We start from the raw sequence: 19,273 nt of genomic DNA, 5'->3' as shown, positions 1-19,273 counted from the left end.
TTCCCTGGCAGTATTTTGCTCTGGAATTGACTTTGGTGTTAACATAGCCGCTGCAGCTTTGTTGTGTTACCGTAGGCACAGTGCATCGTCTTTGTGTTAACGTAGCCCGTCCGTGTCTTCGTGGTTAGCGGGCACTTCTTGGGACCCTCCCACAGTTGGGTCGTGCCTTCCTTACCCCGGAGATCTCTGCTGAGTGCGGAGCTGGCGCCATTATCCTCGAAGTGACTAACTGTGTGATTGGGTTGAAATCTAGCATCTTGCTGCTTGTTTTCTTTGTCTATACTGTTCTTGTTTTCTTGCCTCCCTTTGTTTTGGGCTAACGTGGTTTTTATCTCCCTTTTTGGCTTATTAGATATAACTCTTTGTTTTGTTTTAGTGGTGGCTTTTACGGTTTGTAGTCGACACCGAAGTGTATCAGCATCTGCCTTTCCTTAATATAGTACCATTTGTTCACCTTTCTGAGATGGTCCCCCACTTCTCACGCCCGTCTGTGCTCAGAAATTCTGTGTAGTCCTAAACCACATAGTGCTTTGTTGTTGTGCTTGCTTTAAACGGGTCAATTTTCTTTTAAAGAGATTAAAAATAAAGATGTGTTTCATATTTATCCACCATGTACCATTTACAGTGCTTTTCATTCCATGTCTAGATCTAGACTTCCTTTTAGCTTCCTTTCTGCCTGGGTATTCCTTTATTTCTTGGGGTGCAGGTCTACTGGTAGTGAGTTTTTTCAGCTTTTGTGTGTTTGAGAAAATGTCTATTTTACTGTCCTTTATAAAAGATACTTTCTCTGGGTGTAGAATCCAGGATTGACAAGATTGTTTATCCTTCCTGCGTTTTGAAGATGTTCTTCTGTGTTCTGGTGTGCGTTGTTTCTGAGGATGGGTCCTTCACTTTTGTCTCCATTCCTCTGTATGTAGTGACTGTTCTTTTTTCTTACTGCCTTGAAGACTTTAGGCAATTTGATTGTGATACACCTTGATGTAGCTGGTAAGTTTCTTGTACTTGAAGTGTCCTGAGCTATTATTTCTTCAAATAGTTTTTCTCTTCTCCCTTCTTTTTTTTTTTTTTTTCAAAGTTCTAACTAACCATTAATCCTACTTAGTGCATTTTTCATTCCAGAAGTTCATTTTGGGTCTTTATTTCTTTCTTCTTCCATATCTCTATTTAACATGTTCAGTCTTTGCTTTTGTGAATATAGAATATATGTCTAACAACTATTTTAATATCCTTGCCTTTTAATTCTGTCATCTGTATCAGTTCGGGGTCTAATTTGATGGACTTCCCTCCCTTAGGTCATATTTTCTCATTTCTTGGTGTATCTGGTGAATTTTGAATGGAGGCCAGGCATTTGGATTTTGTGTTATTGGGTCCTGAATGTCTTTGTATTCTTCCCCTGTAGTCACTTTTGAGCTTTGTTTGAGGTTCAGTTTGACCCTTCAGGCATATTGTTAGGCGGGAGCCAGGCTGCCTTCACTCCAGGCCGGTTCTTTGTTCTTCCGCACACTGCAGCCGGGCCCTTCTGTGTGCACTGCCTGAGGTCCTGTGAGTTGGGAGTTTTTCCCACTGTGTCTGGTGGGGAGACACTCCCCCACCCCCGTCCCGGCAAGCTCTGCTGCTGTTCCCTCTGATCATTTCAGGGGCTGTTGATGCACACCGAGCCCCACTGAGAGCCCTGGACTCGTGGGGATGGGTCAGCGCTCACCTCCTGGCACTGAGTTGTGGGGTCTCCATGGGGACTCCGGGCCCAAGCTGGGCACTCACGGGCTCATCTGCCCTGTATGGCCTGAGCTCTGCTTTCTGAAACTGTCTTTTCCTACATTTTGTCTTTGGTTTTGGGGAGCATAAATCTGGCCCATCTTGGCCAAAACCAAAAGTTCAGCTAATGTTTAAATTTCTCAGATTACCACCCTCCTTCCCCAGGTGTGTAGTTACCAGCTTTCTAGTGCAGTGCAGCAATGTCAGCATGTTAATTTACCTTAAAGGGACCTTGGTCCTAAGAAAAGCACTTGGTACGTAGTGGATTTACTTCCTGTGGCAGTGGGGACCTGATTCTGGAAGCCACACTCAGCACCTCTGCTCTTCTGGAAGAGGTTTACTAGCCATCAGTATGTTGGACTCTGTGTCTAAGAATCTGTCCTCCAGTGTCCGTACCGTTTCTATTTGGTAAGGACAGATGCAGTGTAGCCGAGAATTAATTTCTGCCTCTCTGTCCCTGTAGGAAGTAGAAGCACTGTTCAAAGGAGACAATTTACCGAAATTCATAAACTGTGAATTTGCCTATAATGATAATTGGTTTATTACATTTGAAACAGAAGCTGATGCACAGCAGGTAAGTCCTTCCCACCGCTGTTGAAGCCCAGCGTTACCAGTACTTAATACTTAACCTAAGTTGTACGTAGGGGGCCTGACTGTGGGTGTTGAGATTACTGTTGCATTGTGGCACTAAGTTTGATTATATAAAGTGCAGGGGAAATCATGTTGTAGAAACTGAAATAGGTGTGTTTGTGCAAATAGTTTTTGTAGCAATATGTAAAACATATGACGTTATTTCTTAAGGACATGTAAGATGAGCAGCATGTGAAAATGAGTTCTTTTCTTTTATGTTTTCTTTTCTCGGGCGGAGAAAAGTTTTAATACTTAGAAAGTGTTTTGGGAAATTGGAACACCACCTTAACTTTCACCAGGTGTCACTGTGTGTCGTAAGACAGTTGAAACGGCCCTGCGGCCCTCTGGGAGGAGAGGCAGGGAGTTATGATGGTCTCTCTGCCCTTCAAGGAGGAGTCTTGCTGGGGGAAACGTTAACATGCTTAAAGGGATTGCCAGTACAGGTAGCTCTTGAACAGCGTGGAGGTTAGGGATGCCGACCCCGCATGGTGGGGAGTCCACGTGTAATGATTGATTCTCCGAAGTGTGGAACTATTGCTAGTCTACTGTTGGGCTGCCTGAAGTCTTCCTGATAACATAAACAATTGACTAACTCCTACCTTGTCTCTTATATACTGTGTTCTTAGAATAAAATAAGCTGGAGAAAATACTGCTAAGAAAATCATAAGTAGGAGAAAATGCATTTATAGTACTGTCTTGTAGTTCTTGAAAGTCTGCATGTGGGTGGCCCTTTGTGGTTCAAACCCGTGTTTGAGGGTCAGCTGTGTATATTACGTGTTAAGTGACATGAATGCGATGAAGTTCAGAAGAGAGAAACCTGAAGGATGGGTGTTAATGGGCTGGAAGGGAAAGGACAGAGGAGGAGCTGGGCAGTTGGAGACAGGTAGGAGCTGTGAGCGTGGCAGGCGCGAGCTGTCCTCACCAGGAGGGCGCGTGCGACGGGCCCAGGTCAGATCAGGTGGCTCAGAGCCTTAAGGAGTGCACTTGGGAGAAGAATAAGGAGCCACGTAGGCAGGGACTTCGGAATATTGCAATCTCAATGTTTTCTTCTCCTGAACTGTGTAATTCCATTTTCAGATTGGAGTTATGACTGGGGACTTGGTATCCATTGTTACCTGCAGGTCAGGACCCTTGGCTGGTGGCCTGTGGGAGGCTCTACGGTGTCTGTTAGTCCTGCTCGAATCGTGGTCACATGTTGAGCATGAGACTGTTTGCTGGAGGCTCCCTCACTCTTAGAGGTTCTTTTAAGGAACTATTGACCCAGAGTAGGTTAAGATTCCCCATTCTAGGTTCTGTCCGTCGTATTTTGATGACCCCATTCCTTAGCTGAGGTAGTGAGTTACCTGCCAGTTCCTTGTGTTTCGAAGATGAATAACACAGTGGTATTGTGGATGGTTTTGCCCTCAGGCTTACAAATATCTTCGAGAAGAAGTCAAGACTTTTCAAGGAAAACCAATTAAGGTAAGCAAGACCACTCGTTAGACTCTCTGTATTTGCAAATCACTTCTTCAGTATTCTCACAGACACTTCTTTGTCTTCACACAGGCACGGATAAAAGCAAAGGCAATAGCTATAAACACATTTTTGCCAAAGAATGGATTTAGACCTCTGGACATGAGCCTTTACGCGCAGCAGCGCTACACAGCCTCCTTTTACTTACCTCCGGTCTACAGCCCTCAGCAGCAGTTCCCCCTGTACAGCCTGATTGCTCCCCAGACGTGGTCGGCCACACACAGCTATCTTGATCCGCCGCTGGTGAGTCCTGCGGTGTTTGGAGCTTATGCAGCCGGAGGTTCTGTGGTGGGCACTGCACCAGGTGCTCAGAAGGGTGGGGCCCCAGGCCTCTAGGGGAACCGGACGGGTCTACAGTCTGCCGTGGTGAAACAGACCCTCGGGTCCTGTAGCAGACCTCAATTTAATCGGGAGATCAGTGTGCCGCTGTGTACACTGAAAAAGTGGAAGGCTCTAATCTTGATCCTTGGCGGGGTCCACCTGCCGTCCTGTGTAGCAGCACCTTCCTAAGCCGTGTAGTTCCCAGTAAAACACAAAACGTGATCCGAGGTCTGGGATGACGGGGTTACTTCTGAGCACAGGGGGTGCCAGGGGAGACACTTTTAAGGACTCACGGATGTTTTAACAGGCTTCTAACAGTGGAGGACAAGGAGACCTATAGCTTTATTCTTCCCACCAGCCCCAGACTGACTGGCCTGTGTAGTGGGTCCAGGTGGTTTTCCCCAGCTGTGTCTCTGGAGAGCTTAGAGAGGTCAGGCAGGCCCCGGCTGGGCATGGGACAGAATCAGGACTGTGATCAGCCCCGGTCGTTGGGCTCCCACCATGGACAGTGGGGATGGGCTGATGGACAGGCTTGCATGAGGCCACAGGGCAGGTGTCGGTGGGGCCAGAGACAGGGAAGGGCACAACGTGTGTAAGGTTGTATTTGGGAAGCCAGAGTTGAGTAATGGTCTTGAGGGTGTGACTGTGGACCAGCTGGGGAAAGCTGTGTGGGGCTGGGGTCACGTGGGGGATGTGGCAGAGGCCTGTGAGCCAGGCCCCACCATGTGGGGATGTCATGTGGGGCTCTTGTTAGAGATGGAGCAGCAACTCAGGTGGGGTTGGGGGTGTCCGTGCCTGTCGCACACGTGCAGATGAGCGTCCCTAAGAGCACGCAGCCTGGGAAAAACCATGGTGTCAGGCAGGCGGGCGGGAACTGGGAAAACGGGACCTGGACAGAATACTGTGAAGCTTACAGTGGGGGCTTACCTGCTGTGATGTCCTCTCTGCTGAGCTCATCAGGAGGTGGAAGGAAGGGGGCTGTAGGAGAGCCAGTGGGTGTGCGGGGGCACCGGGCGGCTGGCGTGCTGGGTGTCTCTGAGCTGAAACGGAGGCTGAGGCAGGGTGCTCAGAGGGGAAGCCAGGCTGTGTGGCATCTCCGGTGTGTCCTGAGGCCACGCACTCTGTGCCTGTGGCTTGTGGGGCCACAGGAGTCAGGAGAGGTGGTCATGGGCACCGTCAGGGCCTGAGGTCTGGAGACACTGCAGACAAGGTTTCTCCCCCTCCCCCCCATGCTAAAAATGCTACGTTCTGTTGAAGGTACCAGTGGCCATGTGGCCGGCAGATCATGAGAGAACCGTAATGGGGAGTAGAGTCCTTGAGCTCTGGCATTGAAGAATTTCTCCAGGGGAGGCCAGCCGGCGCACTGTGCTGTCTGCTTCCTCTGGAGTTACGTTGCTTTTCGGACCGCTCTCATCGCGTCTGTGCCTGTCTGGCACTAGGGGTCGGTTGGCCATTTCAGGTGGTTCCTTTGACCCTGGTTCAGGAATGAGGCCTTTTGCTTGCTCAAAAGCACACTGTGTCATTTGGAGCAGATGTGAAGAGATAGTACCTGTTAATTCTCAGCAAGTAATGTCAAATGATTGGGTTAGGGACTTATTTATTTATTTCTAAAAAATGTTTATTTTTGAGAGTGAGTGAGCAAGCATGGGTGGGGGAGGGGCAGAGAGAGAAAGGGAGACACAGAATCCAAAGCAGGCTCCAGGCTCTGAACTGTTATTGCAAAGCCTGACACGGGGCTCGAACTCACGAACTGTGAGGTCATGACCTGAGCCAAAGTGAGACGCTTAACTGGCTGAGCCACCTGAGTGCTCCTGAGGGTCTAATTTATTTTTAAACTCTTGAGCAGAATTACTCAAATACCAGAGTTCTCTATGTAAGAGTACATACAGGAAATGATTTGTCACAACTGGTCTTACCATGATTCACAGTCTTATGTGATTTAAAATCTAGTTCCTGTGTGATTGATAGATTTTTAAATAGTCTCACTCTGGCAGCTATTCTCAGATGGCATGTTGAGGATTCTCACAAAGTTCTAAGTGTATCTTTTGCCCCCAGAGTTTCCCCTCTGTTGCTTTTTTTTTTTTTTTTAAATCAGCAAACAATTTTATTTGGTCCTAAGCTGTGTCTAACATCTGCTTTCTGTCACAGCATATGCTTAGCTCCAGCCCCCACAGGTGTAGGTTGGCTTCCTTGGGGGGCTGTTGTGGGGAGGTCACCCTAGTCGGCCCAGAAGAAGGCCTCAGCCCCAGCCTGGTTCAGGAAATATTGGTCATTGGCAATAATCTAACACCATGTTCTTTTCATCCGGGAAATATTTCAAGCCTTAACTGGAGCAGAGCCTACTTGGCAAGTCGAGAAATAACTCCAACGACCATGAGGTGCACCATTAGCCAGCGTGAAGGCTGTCTATGACTTGCTGACTTGTTTGTTTTTAATGAATCTAGGTAACTCCATTTCCAAATACTGGATTTATAAATGGGTTTACGTCTCCAACCTTCAAACCTGCAGCGTCTCCTCTGACTTCGCTCAGACAGTACCCTCCAAGAAGCAGGCAAGTTCCACGAGTGGTGGAGACGTGGTGGCTCCCCAGGGTTTGTGGTAAGAGGTCTGCCACGCTGTGCTGTGCTCTTGAGTGGAGCAGAATGAGCCGTGTTGAAGCGGGGAGTCCTTCCCACGTGCTCGAGTCACGTTTAGTACATGGAGAAGCTCTTTCTGACGAGCTCTTGTGACACATGTGACCAGTGGAGATGAAACTGCTGGAAGCCTAGAATCGCACTGAGGTCATACCCTGAGATGTGTGCCGGAGTGCCTGCATAAAGCACAGGTACTCTGCGGCTTGTGGCCGTGGGGGCCCGCTTTGAATTTGGACCTGGGCCGCCGCAACACAGAACGTCGATACTTTGTAGATTCGCATTAGCGGACATAGCATGCGTTAACTATTTCTTAAGTAATGTTTGTACTGTTTTTTTCTAAATAGAAAGTACCTTTTAGTTGAGTCATTTCATGTTAGCAAGGTCATTTTATGATGCCACGATGGCTTTAACACTGAGCATGTGCAAATCTTCTGTTTCCAGGAATCCTAGCAAATCTCATCTACGCCATGCCATTCCCAGTGCAGAGAGAGGACCTGGACTGTTAGAAAGCCCTTCGATATTTAACTTCACTGCAGACCGTCTAATTAATGGCGTTCGGAGCCCACAGGCACGGCAGACAGGTCCTCCTAGAACACGGATACAGAACCCTCCCGCCTACGCCAAGAGGGAGGTTGGGTCTGGTCGCGTGGAGCAGAGCAGCGCGGAATCTCCCCCTGGTTTAGGGAGAGGGAGGTGAGTCCTTGCGAGCTCCTATCAGACAGCTGCGGCCTGTCCCAGTAGGCTGTGAACGTTGTCCAGTGTCCTCTGCAGGCGTGGTTTAGCATTTCCTCTTCAGATACAGTACACAGCATCAGATCAAAGGTTTTATGTAATTACTCAGAGGGTCACTCGAGAGCAGAGACTTGACAGGCTTCCTCTTCTTTATATAACATTGTGGAAAGAGCTGTAGATGGACAGGAACCACATTAGGTCACGATCGTTGGTGGACATTTGGAGCTTTGCACACACCAGTGTCCACGCTGTGCGGGTCTGAGGCCTCCCCACCTCCCCGTGTAGAGGCCCAGCATCTCAGCCTTGCTCCATTTCCATGGTAGTGAGTGGGTTGTGCGCCAGGCAGACCAGGCTGTGGCAGACCAGACCATTTGTACTAAATGTATTTAGAAAAATAATCCGTACTGGTGAAGCGGTGCCCGCTGGCCACACTCTGTGGAGATGTGCCCGTGCTGTCCGTGGGACACACATTAACACCCTGGGTCCCTCGGTGTCTGGTCGTTCCCGTGCCTCTGATGTCGGGCTGTGCCCAGGACCTCCGTACTTTTGCTTGAGGCAGTGTGCGTGCTGCCCCGCCTCCTGCCCCTTCCTCCTCTGTTTGGGAGTAAGGTTAGAAGAGGCAGAGGTGAGTGCGTCCGTCCGGTTTGGTCTCTCGGTGGTCGGCTGTGCATGGGGCTGTCTGGAAGGAAATCCCTTCTGACAGGTAACCTGCACTGGTTCAGCCCGCCTAAGCATTTCTTTCACCAACTTGGAAAACTTTAGATGCACATGTTCCCAGTGTTGCACATTAGCACAATGTCTGCACACAGAGGTTCCTGCAGCGTGGGCTCCTCTCTGTCCCTGGCGCTCTGGGGCATGTGAGGGGCCCAGAGGCACAGTGCACTGCATTGGTAGCACGTCAGTTTACACGGTCTGGCCTGGGTGGGGCCGGGGGACTGAGTGGCTGGCTGCAGCCTGCCGCCACACGTCACCAGGACATTTGCCGTAAAGTCAGCTCAATGGGTATTGGAGAGGTGAAGGTTACTGAGGCCACACAGAGGCTGCGGCCAGCCACGGGGCTGGGGGGGGACAGCAGAGACCAGAGGCTTGCCGCAGGGCCTGCGGAGCTGAGGCCAGACCTGAAGGAGGCCGCGCCTGCCACCTGGGTGATGCCGCGGGCGCCGGTCTGTCCTCCTCAGAAGACAGCTCAGAGGAAGTACCAGCAGGAGGGCAAGTCCATAGGCCCACTCTCTGCCTCCCCATCTCCCTCTGGCGTCTTGGGAAAAGCTCCACAGGAAGCGTCCTGGCAGTGGAAGGACAGGGCCACCTGGCGTCGCGGAAACTGAGGGGCACCCGGCTGACCCATGTGGGCCACCTCTGGCCACACAGTCACGTGTGATCTTGTTCTGCGGTAGGACTTTGCAGGACAGCAGGAACCGCCTTGCGCTTTTCCCAACAGAGGGCTACCCTCACCCGACTGCGGCTGCCCCCGTGGGACATCCTGGTGCTCACGCCTGCCATGTCAACAGACAGGGTGTTGGTGCCTAGGCGTCTTCAGCTGGAGGGCAAGCCAAAGTGGCTGTGTCCCCTGCCGGTGCCCCTGTACCAGCAACCTTCTTTCTCTTAGGTTTTGTTTTCTGTTTTAATTTTTTTTAATGTTTATTTATTTTTGAGAGAGAGAAAGAGACGGCATGAACAGGGGAGGGGCAGAGAGAGGGAGACACAGAATTCAAAGCAGGCTCCAGGCTCTGAGCTGTCAGCACAGAGCCCGACACGGGGCTCGAACCCACGAACCATGAGATTGTGACCTGAACCAGAGTTGGACACTTAACTGACTGAGCCACCCAGGCATCCCTCTTTCTCTTAGGTTTTGTTTCATTTTCCTTTAACTTTGTTGGGTGGTAAGGAGCAATATGAGGGGCCCCGGCAGCCCCCTGGGACCACTTGTGGTTCTCCCACCCTGTGTGGCAGTGACCGCCAGCTGGGTTCAGGTATGTCACGTGCTGAGAGCGACTGCCAGGCTCAGAGTTGTGGGCCCAGGAAGGAAGCACGGCGCTGGTGAAAAGTCAGGTGTGATAGTGAAGAGTCCTCCCACCTGTGCTCCACACTCCAGCCCTGTGCCATGCTCACCTTGGAGCCCGTGTTATGTCTCCTGAGGTAGGACTGTCCTCTGAGGACGCTCTGGCCCTGGTCGGGTGGCCCGGGCACCATGTCCAGAGACATGCCTGCGGTGCCGACACGGTGGAGGCCCAGCCGGGACAAAAAAAGGTCAGTGCTGTCAGCCAGCCGGGGCCCACCGGTAGGGACACACGGGCCAGGCGTGGTGGCAGGGCCCCAACGTGATCGCTGCGCCCCTGGGGCCCTGGCCCAAGATAGGTGCACCTCTTCTCTCCCGGCTGTCGGGGTCTTGTCTGAAGTGCTGTGTGTGTCACAGGTGTGCGCACGCTGTCTCTTCCCCGGGCCTCTTCCCAAGGGCTCTTCGTCACCATACGTTGAGGGCGAGTCTCTGCGAGGCTTTTGTCCAGCCAGACCCTGAGCCTCCTGCTGCAGAGCTATTTCTGCCTCCAGACACAGGATGCAGCAAATGTTGCTTGAAGTTCTAGGTCTGGAGATTCCCCTGCACACTGGTCTTGGGGAGCACTTTTGATTGTGGTGTGGAGTGGAGTGGAGTGGAGGCGTCCACACGCTGCACAGCTGTCCCTGGTGCTAGTCTGGAACTGACCACCCTGCCCTCCTCCCCCCCCCCCCCCCCCCCCGTCACTGTTCTCAGGGACTCCCTGTGAGGAGGCCTCAGCAGTGGACTGAGAGCTGTTGCTGGCGTTTGTGCTTTTCCCTGGGGCTTAGTGCCCCATTTCTGATGGGCAGCTCGAGTCCATGGTCACTTGCTGTCCCATGGTCCGGCATGTAGTCTCCACTGGGAGCCAGTTGAAAGCAGGAGCCTTTCTGGAGTACTTTCTAAAGGAAAGGGTATGGCTTTGCTCCGAAGTCCTAGAAGTTTGCACTGTTGCTTCTCCTAGAGGGTCTAGCCAGAGGCCCCAGAGTGTCCTTTTTCGGCATAAAAGTGGAAGGCTGTCAGCCTGTCCTAATTAGCTAGGCCATCCTGGGCAAGGCTGCTTGTGGGTTTTGTGTAAAGGAAAGGAATTGGTCAAGATTATTTCTTTGAACTCCTTTCCAGCTTACAGTGTACAAGTGTATTCAGCTGAAATGGCAAAGGGATAAGTAAGTAAAGACAACCCTAAATGAGAGTTACTCTGAACTCTTAGGCCACATAAGCCCATCCACAGCATGAAAGTATGCTATGGACTCCGGGCGCTTGCCCGCAAAGATCTGGAGCCTTGTGCACGTAGCCGGCTGCTGGGGATAGGCAATGCCTGGGGTTTGGAAACCTTGGAGTAGACCATTGGTAGTGCTGACACGGTGGGTCATGTTGGGGCTGAGAGGGAGAGCAGGCCAAGCTACTTCGGGGTCTTTCCATTTTAATGATTCATCTGATACATTTCATTACCAGTGTTTAACAGTTCACCTGGATGGCCCATTGTCAGGTTTTATATATCTTGTCATTTCAACTGAATGGACGTTCAGGTATTTCTATCATAACAAAAATTCTAAATGAGTATTAGGAAAATTTTATCAGTAAATGTTTTTTTTCTTCTTTTTGTTTTTCTTTAAGTTCTCTATCTAGACATCACTTGTAGTCTTTTACTATGAAGTTGTTATTTTGCTTATATTTCTTAAAGTTGGGGTTAAAAAAGCATTTTCTTAATGTTTATTTTTGAGAGAGAGTGAGAGCGGGGGAGGGTCAGAGAGAGAGGAAGACACAGTATCCGAGGCAGGCTCCAGGCTCTGAGCTGTCAGCACAGAGCCTGACGCGGGGCTCGAACCCACGAACTGTGAGATCATGACCTGAGCTGAAGTTGGTCGCTTAACTGACTGAGCACCCAGGTGCCCCTAAAGTTGGGATTTTATAATCAAAAGTCATCTGTAAAAGATTACAAAGGAATAAAGACTGAATAAGTGTGCACGTACCTGTGCTCAGTGAAAAATCTTCCCGGTGGGAAAAAATTAGTCTTTTGCTTTCCTCTTTTCTAGGAAGAATTCCTTTGGTTACCGGAAGAAACGGGAGGAGAAGCTGACAGTGAGTACATCTAGTCCGTGGCACTTTTGCAAGATTCTTAAGCTTAATTCATATTAAATGTGAGATTTAACTACATGAATGAAGGTTAAGAGGTTTTATCTTAATCTGATATGCATCAGGTGATAACTGACATTATTGTAGCCTAAAGAGGAGAAGTTGGAGGCGACTGTAAAATACTGGTCACTAAAGAGTCTGGAATGTCACCACACCGTGATGGTGTGTGTGCAGTAGGCACAGCCAAGACCACAGTGTGCACACGCGGTGGTCTACACACACATTGTGAGTTTTCTGTGTGTGGATAACTGGACAGTACTAGTTCAATGAGCTGAATTTAATAGTTCTGGCGAGCAGAATAAACTTTCCTGTGTAGGAGTTAGTGCATCAGTATTTTTCACTCAAAACCCTTAACTTTGTATCTCCTATGTGGAAAGCATTACTGCCTTGTGCTCTAATGGTCAGAACAACCCCACTAAGGGTGGGCCCGAGCGAACGCTGCGTACTGGAGGCATGGCCACATTTGCTTGGGCTGATCATGTGGCTTCTCCTATAGATAATGCTTCTGGGCTCTTGTGTGGGGTTGGATCCATACCTTTCTATGTGAAGCATGCCAGCTTAGCTCATGTGGACCTGTGGGTGGATGGAAGGATGTCCATCCTTGCACTTCAAGGACTGGCAGGACCTTCAGTAGATTCTTGGTCCACCCCCTGAGCCAGTGAGTATGTGCTCTCCTGTCACACAAGGTACATTTTCTCTGTCTAGTTAGAAAGTACAGGTAAGTAGTTAATAAAACAGTCGTAATTCTGCTGTGTTGGTTGATTTAGTCTAGGTTTTGGTGAACCCTTTGGTGAGGCAGTTTAAATTGGCTGATTACAGTTGGAATTAATGAATTCTTCTAACATTTGGACTAACAAGACTGGTATCAGAGTATGTCTTCAGATATTAGTTCCCTGAACTGAATTACTCTCAATTCGTTACTAAATTGCCTTCAGAGGGGACATTTATTCCTGTTGCATTTTGCATACCTGACTCACGTGTTCATACCAGGGAGCCTCTTGGAAGGCCAGGCCCATGATGCAGGTGCATTTATTAAGAAAGTGCACCTGTGGCTGCGTTGGGACGTTCTGGTGACTTCAGGAATTTAGAGACCATGATAGCGCATGTGTACTTGGACCAACCAGGTTGTGGGAGCAGGGCCTCATTCATCTTGTCTCAAGCTGTTCAGATCCTAAAACACTGTTAAACACTGCATTCAAGACGGGACCTCACCTGAAGGCACTGCCATTTTGTAACTCCTGCATCTAGACAGTGCTGCCTACCTGAGTACTCCTGCAAAATCAAGATTTAGTAACATTTTTGTGAAATCTGAATCCCTGGAAATGGGGTCTTCTAAAAACCTGTGTTCATCTCAGAAAAATGCAGATGTTTACAATAAAACCTCTGAAACCTGCTTTCAGGTCACAGGCTGCTGCATAACTTAGGGCTTTGGGGAGTTACAGAGAGCACAGAGCAGCTGAGTGGCTGGTAAGCGTAAGCTGGGTTCTGAGGGTGAGTCACCAAAACGCACCTGAACCGTAGACCATGGGAAAGGCGAGAGGCAGGTAGGGATGCCCCAAAGAGATAGTGGGGATTGTTTTTTTAACTTGTAATGCATTTTATTTGTGTATTTAAAGTTTTGTCGGGAGTTAAAGTGTTCCGTTAGTTTCAGGTGTACAGTCTAGTGATTCGACACTTCCATATGTCGCCCGTGCTCGTCATGACAAGTGCCCTCATGTCCATCCCCCACTTCTTTCGTCCCCTCTGGTAACCAACTTTGTTCTTTATAGTTAAGAGTCTGTTTCTTGGTTTGCTTCTCTCTCTCACTTTTTTCCCTGTGCTTGTTTGTTTCTTAAATTCCACATATGAGTGAAATCCTATGGTATTTGTCTTTCTCTTACTATTTCACTTAGCATTGCACTCTCTTGCAAATGGCAAGATTTCATTTCTTTTTTTTATAGCTGAGTAAAATTCCATTGTATACATGTTGCCTCTTTATCCCTTCATCTGTCACTGGACACTTGGGCTCTTTCCATAGTTTGGCTACTGTAGATAATAAACATCAGGGTGCATGTATCCCTTTGAATTAGTATTTTTGTATTCTTTGGATAAATACCCAGTAGTGCAATTGCTGGGTTGTAGGGTAGTTCTATTTTTAACTTTTTGAGGAACCTCCATACTGTTCTCCAGTGCGGCTGCACCAGTTTGCATTCCCCCCAGCAGTGCAAGAGGTTCCCCTTTCTCTGCATCCTCACCAACACCTGATGTTTCACGTGTTGTAAATTTTATCCATTCTGACAGGTGTGAGGTGGTATCTCCTTGTCGTTTTGATTTGTATTTCCCTGATGATGAGTGATGTGGAGCACCTTTTCATGTGTCTGTTGGCCATCTGGATGGCTTCTTTGGAGAAATGTCTGTTCATGTCTTCTATTTATTCATTGGATTATTTATTTTTAGGGTGTTGAGTTTTATAAGTTCTTTATGTATTTTAGATACTAAATCATTGGATATGTCATTTTCAGGTATCTTCTCCCATTCCAAAAGTCGTCTTTTAGGTTTGTAGTTTGTTTCTTTCACCGTGCAGAGCTTTTTGTCTAGATGAAGTTGCAGTAGTTTATTTTTGCTTTTGTTTCCCTTGCCTCAGGAGATGTATCCAGTAAGGAGTTGCTATGGCCAGTATCAAAGAGGTTACTGCCTGTGTTCTCTTCTAGAATTTTTATGGTTTCAGATGTCACATTTAGGTCTTAAATCCATTTTTAATTTATTTTTGTGTATGGTGTAAGACAGTGGTCCAGTTTCATTCTTTTGCATGTTGCTGTCGAGTCTACCCAAGACTATTTGTTGAAGAGACTGGTTTTTTTTCCCCCATTGGCTTTTCTTTCCTGCTTTGTCACAGATTAATTGACCACACAGTTGTGGGTTTATTTCTGGGTTTCCTATTTTGTTCTTGGTTTACTTCTGGGTTTCCTATTCCGTTCTTTTGATCTCTGTGTCTGTTTATGTGCCAAATACCATACTCTCTTGATTACTATAGCTTTGTAATATAACTTGAAGTCCAGAATTGTGATGCCTCTAGCTTAGCTTTTCTTTTTCAAGGTTGCTTTGGCTGTTCAGGGTCTTTTGTGGTTCCATATAAATTTTAGGCTTGTTTGTTCTAGCTCTGTTATTTTGATAGTGGTTTAATCAAATGTGTAGATTGCTTTGGGTAGCTTGGACATTTTAATAGTATTCTTCTGATCCATGAGCATGGATGTCTTTCCATTTCTTTGTGTCCTTTTCAGTTTGTCTCACCAGTGTTTTATAATTTTCAGAGTGTAGGTCTTACACCTCTTTGGCTAGGTTTATTCCTAGGTATCTTACTGTTTTTGGTGCATTTGTGGTGTTTTCTTAATGTTTGGTTTTTTAAAAAATTGTTTTTAAATGGTTTTATTTTTGAGAGAGAGTATGAGTGGGCGAGGGGCAGAGAGAGAGGGAGACACAGAATCCGAAGAAGGCTCCAGGCTCTGCACTGTCAGCACAGAGCCCGACACGGGGCTCAAAGTTGTGAACCACGAGATCATGATCTGACCGAAGTAGGATGCTTAACCAATGGAGCCAACCAGGTGCACCATTTTTAATGTTTATTTTGAGGGAAAGCGTGTAGGCAAGCAGGGGAGGGGCAGACAGAGAGGGAGAGAGAGAGAATCCCAAGCGGGCTCTGCAGTCAGTGCGGAGCCCAGTGTGGGGCTTAATCTTACGAACTTGAGCTGAAACTGAGAGTTGGACACTTAACCGACTGATCCATTCAGGTACCACAAGTTTTCCTTTTCTCTTCTCTTCTCTTCTCTTCTCTTCTCTTCTCTTCTCTTCTCTTCTCTTCTCTTCTCTTCTCTTCTCTTCTCTTCTTTCTCTTCTCCTCTCCTTTCCTCTCTTCTCTTCTCTTCTCTTCTCTTCTCTTCTCTTCTCTTCTCTTCTCTTCTCTTCTCTTCTCTTCTCTTCTCTTCTCTTCTCTTCTCTTCTTTTTGAGAGAGACAGCATGTACCTGTGATCAGGGAAGGGGCAGAAAGGGAGATAGAAAATCTTAAGATGGAGCCCAACGCAGGGTTTGATCTCCTGACCGTGAGATCATGACCTGAGCCAAAATCAAAAGTCAGACATTCGACCAACTGAGCCATCCAGGAGCCGTGGCGTATAGTTTTTCATAACATTACTGTGATGTTGGTTGGTATTTCTCCTTTGTCATTTGTGAATTTATTTTTTGGGGTCCTTTCTCTTTTTTTTGATAACTCTGGGGGGGGGTTATCCATTTTGTTAATTTTTTCAAAGAACCAGCTCCTTGTTTCATTGATCTGGTTTTTTTTTAAGCTTCTATATCATTTATTTCTGCTCTAATCTTTATTATTTTCCTCCTTCTGCAGGCTTGAGGCTTTGTATGTTCTTTTTCTAGCTCTCTTAGGTGTCAGGTTAGATGTTTATTAGAGATTTTGCTTGCTTCTTGAGGTAGCCCTGTATTGCTACATACTTCACTGTTTTAAACCACTTTTGCTGCATCCCAAAGGTTTTGGACCGTTGTTTTCATTTTCATTTATTTCTCTGTGTGTGTGTGTGTGTGTGTGTGTGTGTGTGTGTGTGTGTGTGTGTGTTTAATTTCTTTGATTTCCTGGTAAACCCATGCATTCTTTAGTAGCATGTTCTTTAACCTCCATGTATTTGAGAGCTTTCTAATTTTTTTCTTGTGGTTGACTTCTAGTTTCATAGTGTGGTCTGAAAATATGCATGGTATTTGTATTGTTGTTTTTGTTTTTGTTGAGTCCTGATTTGTGACCCAGTATGTAATGTGTTTTGGAGAATGTCCTGTGTGCACTTAAAAAGAATGTGTATTCTGCTGCTTTAGGATGGAATGTTGTCAATGTGTCTGTTAAGTCCATTTGGTGAGTAGGTCATTTAAGGCTACTGTTTCCTGGTTGGTTTTCTGCTTAGATGATCTGTCTGTTGCTGTAGGTTGGGTGTTAAAGTCTCCTATTATTACTATATTATTATCGATTAGTCCCTTTTTGTTTGTTATTAATTGATTTAGCTCTTCTTGTTGGAGAGACCCCTTTATTATGATACAGTGCCCTTCTTTATGTCTTGTTAGTCTTTGGTTTAAGATGTAGTTTGTCTGATACAAGCATGGCTACGCTGGCTTTCTTTTGACGTCCATTAGCATGATAGATGGTTCTCCATCTCCTCACCTTTTTTTTTTTTTTTTTAATGTTTTTAACATTTTTATTTATTTTTGAGAGACAGAGCACAAGCAGGAGAGGGAGACACAGAACCCGAAACAGGCTCCAGGCTCCAAGCTGTCAGCACAGAGCCCAACACGGGGCTCAAACTCAACAAATTGCAAGATCATGACCTGAGCCAAAGTCAGACGCTCAACCTACTGAACCACCCAGGCGCCCCTCCATCCCCTCACTTTCAATCTGCCAGGTGTCATTTCAGTCTGAAATGAGTCTGCAGGCAGCATATAGATTTTTTTTTTAATCCATTCTGATAATGTCTTTTGATTGGAGTGTTTATTCCATTTATATTCAAAGTAATTATCGATAGATATGTATTTAGTGCTGTCTTATTACTTGTTTCAGTGTTTCTGGAGATTTTTCTGATCCTCTCTTGTCTTTGTCACTTTTGGTCTTTCCACTCAGAGTCCTCTTTAATATTTCTTGCAGAGCTGGTTTAGTGGTCACGAACTCCTTTTGATTTTGTTTGGGAAACTCTTGCTATCTCTCCTTTTATTCTGAATGATAGCCTTGCTGGGTAGAGAATTCTTGGCTGCCGATTGTTCTCATTCAGAATATATCCTTTCTGGCCTGCCAAGTTTCTGTTGAGAAATCTCCAACTAGCCTTTTGTGTTCTCCCTTGTAAGCTAGGGACATCTTTTGTCTTGCTGCCTTTAAGATTTTTTTCTTTATCTCTGTATCTTGCAAATTTAACTACAATATGTCTTGGTGTTGGCCTGCTTTTGTTGATTTTGAGGGGAGTTCTCTGTGCTTCCTGGATATGGACATCTGGTTCCTTTCCCAGATTAGGGAAGTTTTCAGCTGTTCTTTCCTCAAATAAATTTTCTGCCCCTTTTCTCTCTTCTTTGGGGACTCTTATAATGTGAATGTTTTTATGTTTGATGGAGTCACTGAATCCCCTAAATCTATTTTGTTCATCTTCATGATTTTCCATTATTTAGTCTTCTTTGTCACTAATTCGTTCCTTTGTTTATTCCAGCCTTGTGTTCATTGCATCAAGCCTGTTTCCTATCTCAGTTTTTACATTCTTTGTCTCCAATTGATTCTTTTTTTTAACTCTTTTATCTCCGTGGTAAGGGTCTCCCTGATACCTTTTTTTCTCAAGCCCAGTGAGTATCCTTATGATTGTTGCTTTGAATTCTCCATCAGGTAGGTATGTTACTTAGATCTGTTTTGCTTAGATCTCTGGTCGTGGCCTTATCTTGTTTTGTCATTTGGGATGAATTCCTGTGAGAGAGGGTGGGATTTTTATCAGTGTGGGTCCCTTTTCACTCTTTAACTTGCTGTCTCTTGAGTTCTACCAGATTTTGTCTAGATTCTGTCTCTATAGGGAGTAATCTTTCTGTTGCTGTAAGTTGCTGGGCATTGTTGACCCTTTCCAGCTATGTGAGCCCATGAAAGCATTGCTTCCAGTCAGAGTAGCCCATATTTACTCAAAGACGCTTACCTCCCACCTGAACTCCTATCCCCGTTCTCCTCCCTGTCTTCTTCAGCCAAGGGACTGGACACCCACAGAATGACTTCTAGCCTGTTAAAGCAAGTTGCTTTGATAATTTTTCAATAAAAATACATCATTGCCTTTCTCCCGGGATCTTAGGTTTACAAATTATATTATTCTGAGTTTATTTTCTTGAAGTCAAAGAATCTGATAAAAATCTGTCCTCAAATACCATGTTTTTCCGTAGTGATTATAAAATATAAAGTGAGTAAATCAAGTTTTCAGATAACTGAAGCCCCTTCTGCCTTGTTAAACCATTTTCAATGGAAATCTGTGTAAAATTCTTACATAAGTTTCAGAGAGTTCAAAGTGACATTTTTTGGTTTATTTCTTTCAGTATCTTGTTTATAATTTAGAGGATAGGCTCTCCTGTAATAACCCAGACCTTGTCTGGAAAGGACTAAGGTCAGGGGCTATACTCAGGCTATTGTGATATTCGACTGGTGGGGTCAAGTTGTTTCACAGTGCTCTCTCTTGTGTCACCGTCTCCATGCTTTCCTCAGCTGCACGCTTGTGTCCACCTGGTCAGCTGACTGTGGGCCGGGAAGTGGACAGTTTGGGAATCTCAGAGAAGTGGCTGTACGGCCAATGACAGCCTCAGGAGGGTTGAGCTTCACAGCTGTGCTCCTGATGGTTGCTGCTGCCTAACAAACGATCTTTGACTAGGTGACGAAGTGTTGTGATGGTTGGATGACCTGTGTTGTTTTCAGGCAGAGGGGGAAATCAGAACGCTAGGGAACGGATTGTTTGCCTTACTTTTCTGCTGCGTGTCTTCGCATCTTAC

General features: G+C 46.6%; 1 protein-coding gene across 4 annotated transcripts in view; it reads left to right on the top strand.

Moving 5' to 3' along the window:
- The window catches only part of LARP4B (La ribonucleoprotein 4B), a 92,216-nt gene that overhangs the window by 64,173 nt on the left and 8,770 nt on the right, over positions 1-19,273 (top strand). For 3 of the 4 annotated variants that reach the window (XM_023256269.2, XM_011283589.4, XM_011283588.4), the window contains exons 9-14: positions 2,219-2,329; positions 3,793-3,846; positions 3,931-4,140; positions 6,663-6,769; positions 7,293-7,544; positions 11,652-11,697. In XM_023256269.2, the coding sequence (XP_023112037.1) occupies positions 2,219-2,329; positions 3,793-3,846; positions 3,931-4,140; positions 6,663-6,769; positions 7,293-7,544; positions 11,652-11,697 (780 nt within the window). Of the gene's footprint in view, positions 1-2,218; positions 2,330-3,792; positions 3,847-3,930; positions 4,141-6,662; positions 6,770-7,292; positions 7,545-11,651; positions 11,698-19,273 lie in introns of those variants that run through there. The other variant, XM_045060789.1, reaches the window with a different exon arrangement.

Source organism: Felis catus, chromosome B4, assembly GCF_018350175.1.
Source record: "Felis catus isolate Fca126 chromosome B4, F.catus_Fca126_mat1.0, whole genome shotgun sequence".
Lineage (NCBI taxonomy): Eukaryota > Metazoa > Chordata > Mammalia > Carnivora > Felidae > Felis > Felis catus.
Note: the sequence above shows the minus strand (reverse complement) of the source record. Positions and strands in the feature narration are given on the sequence as shown.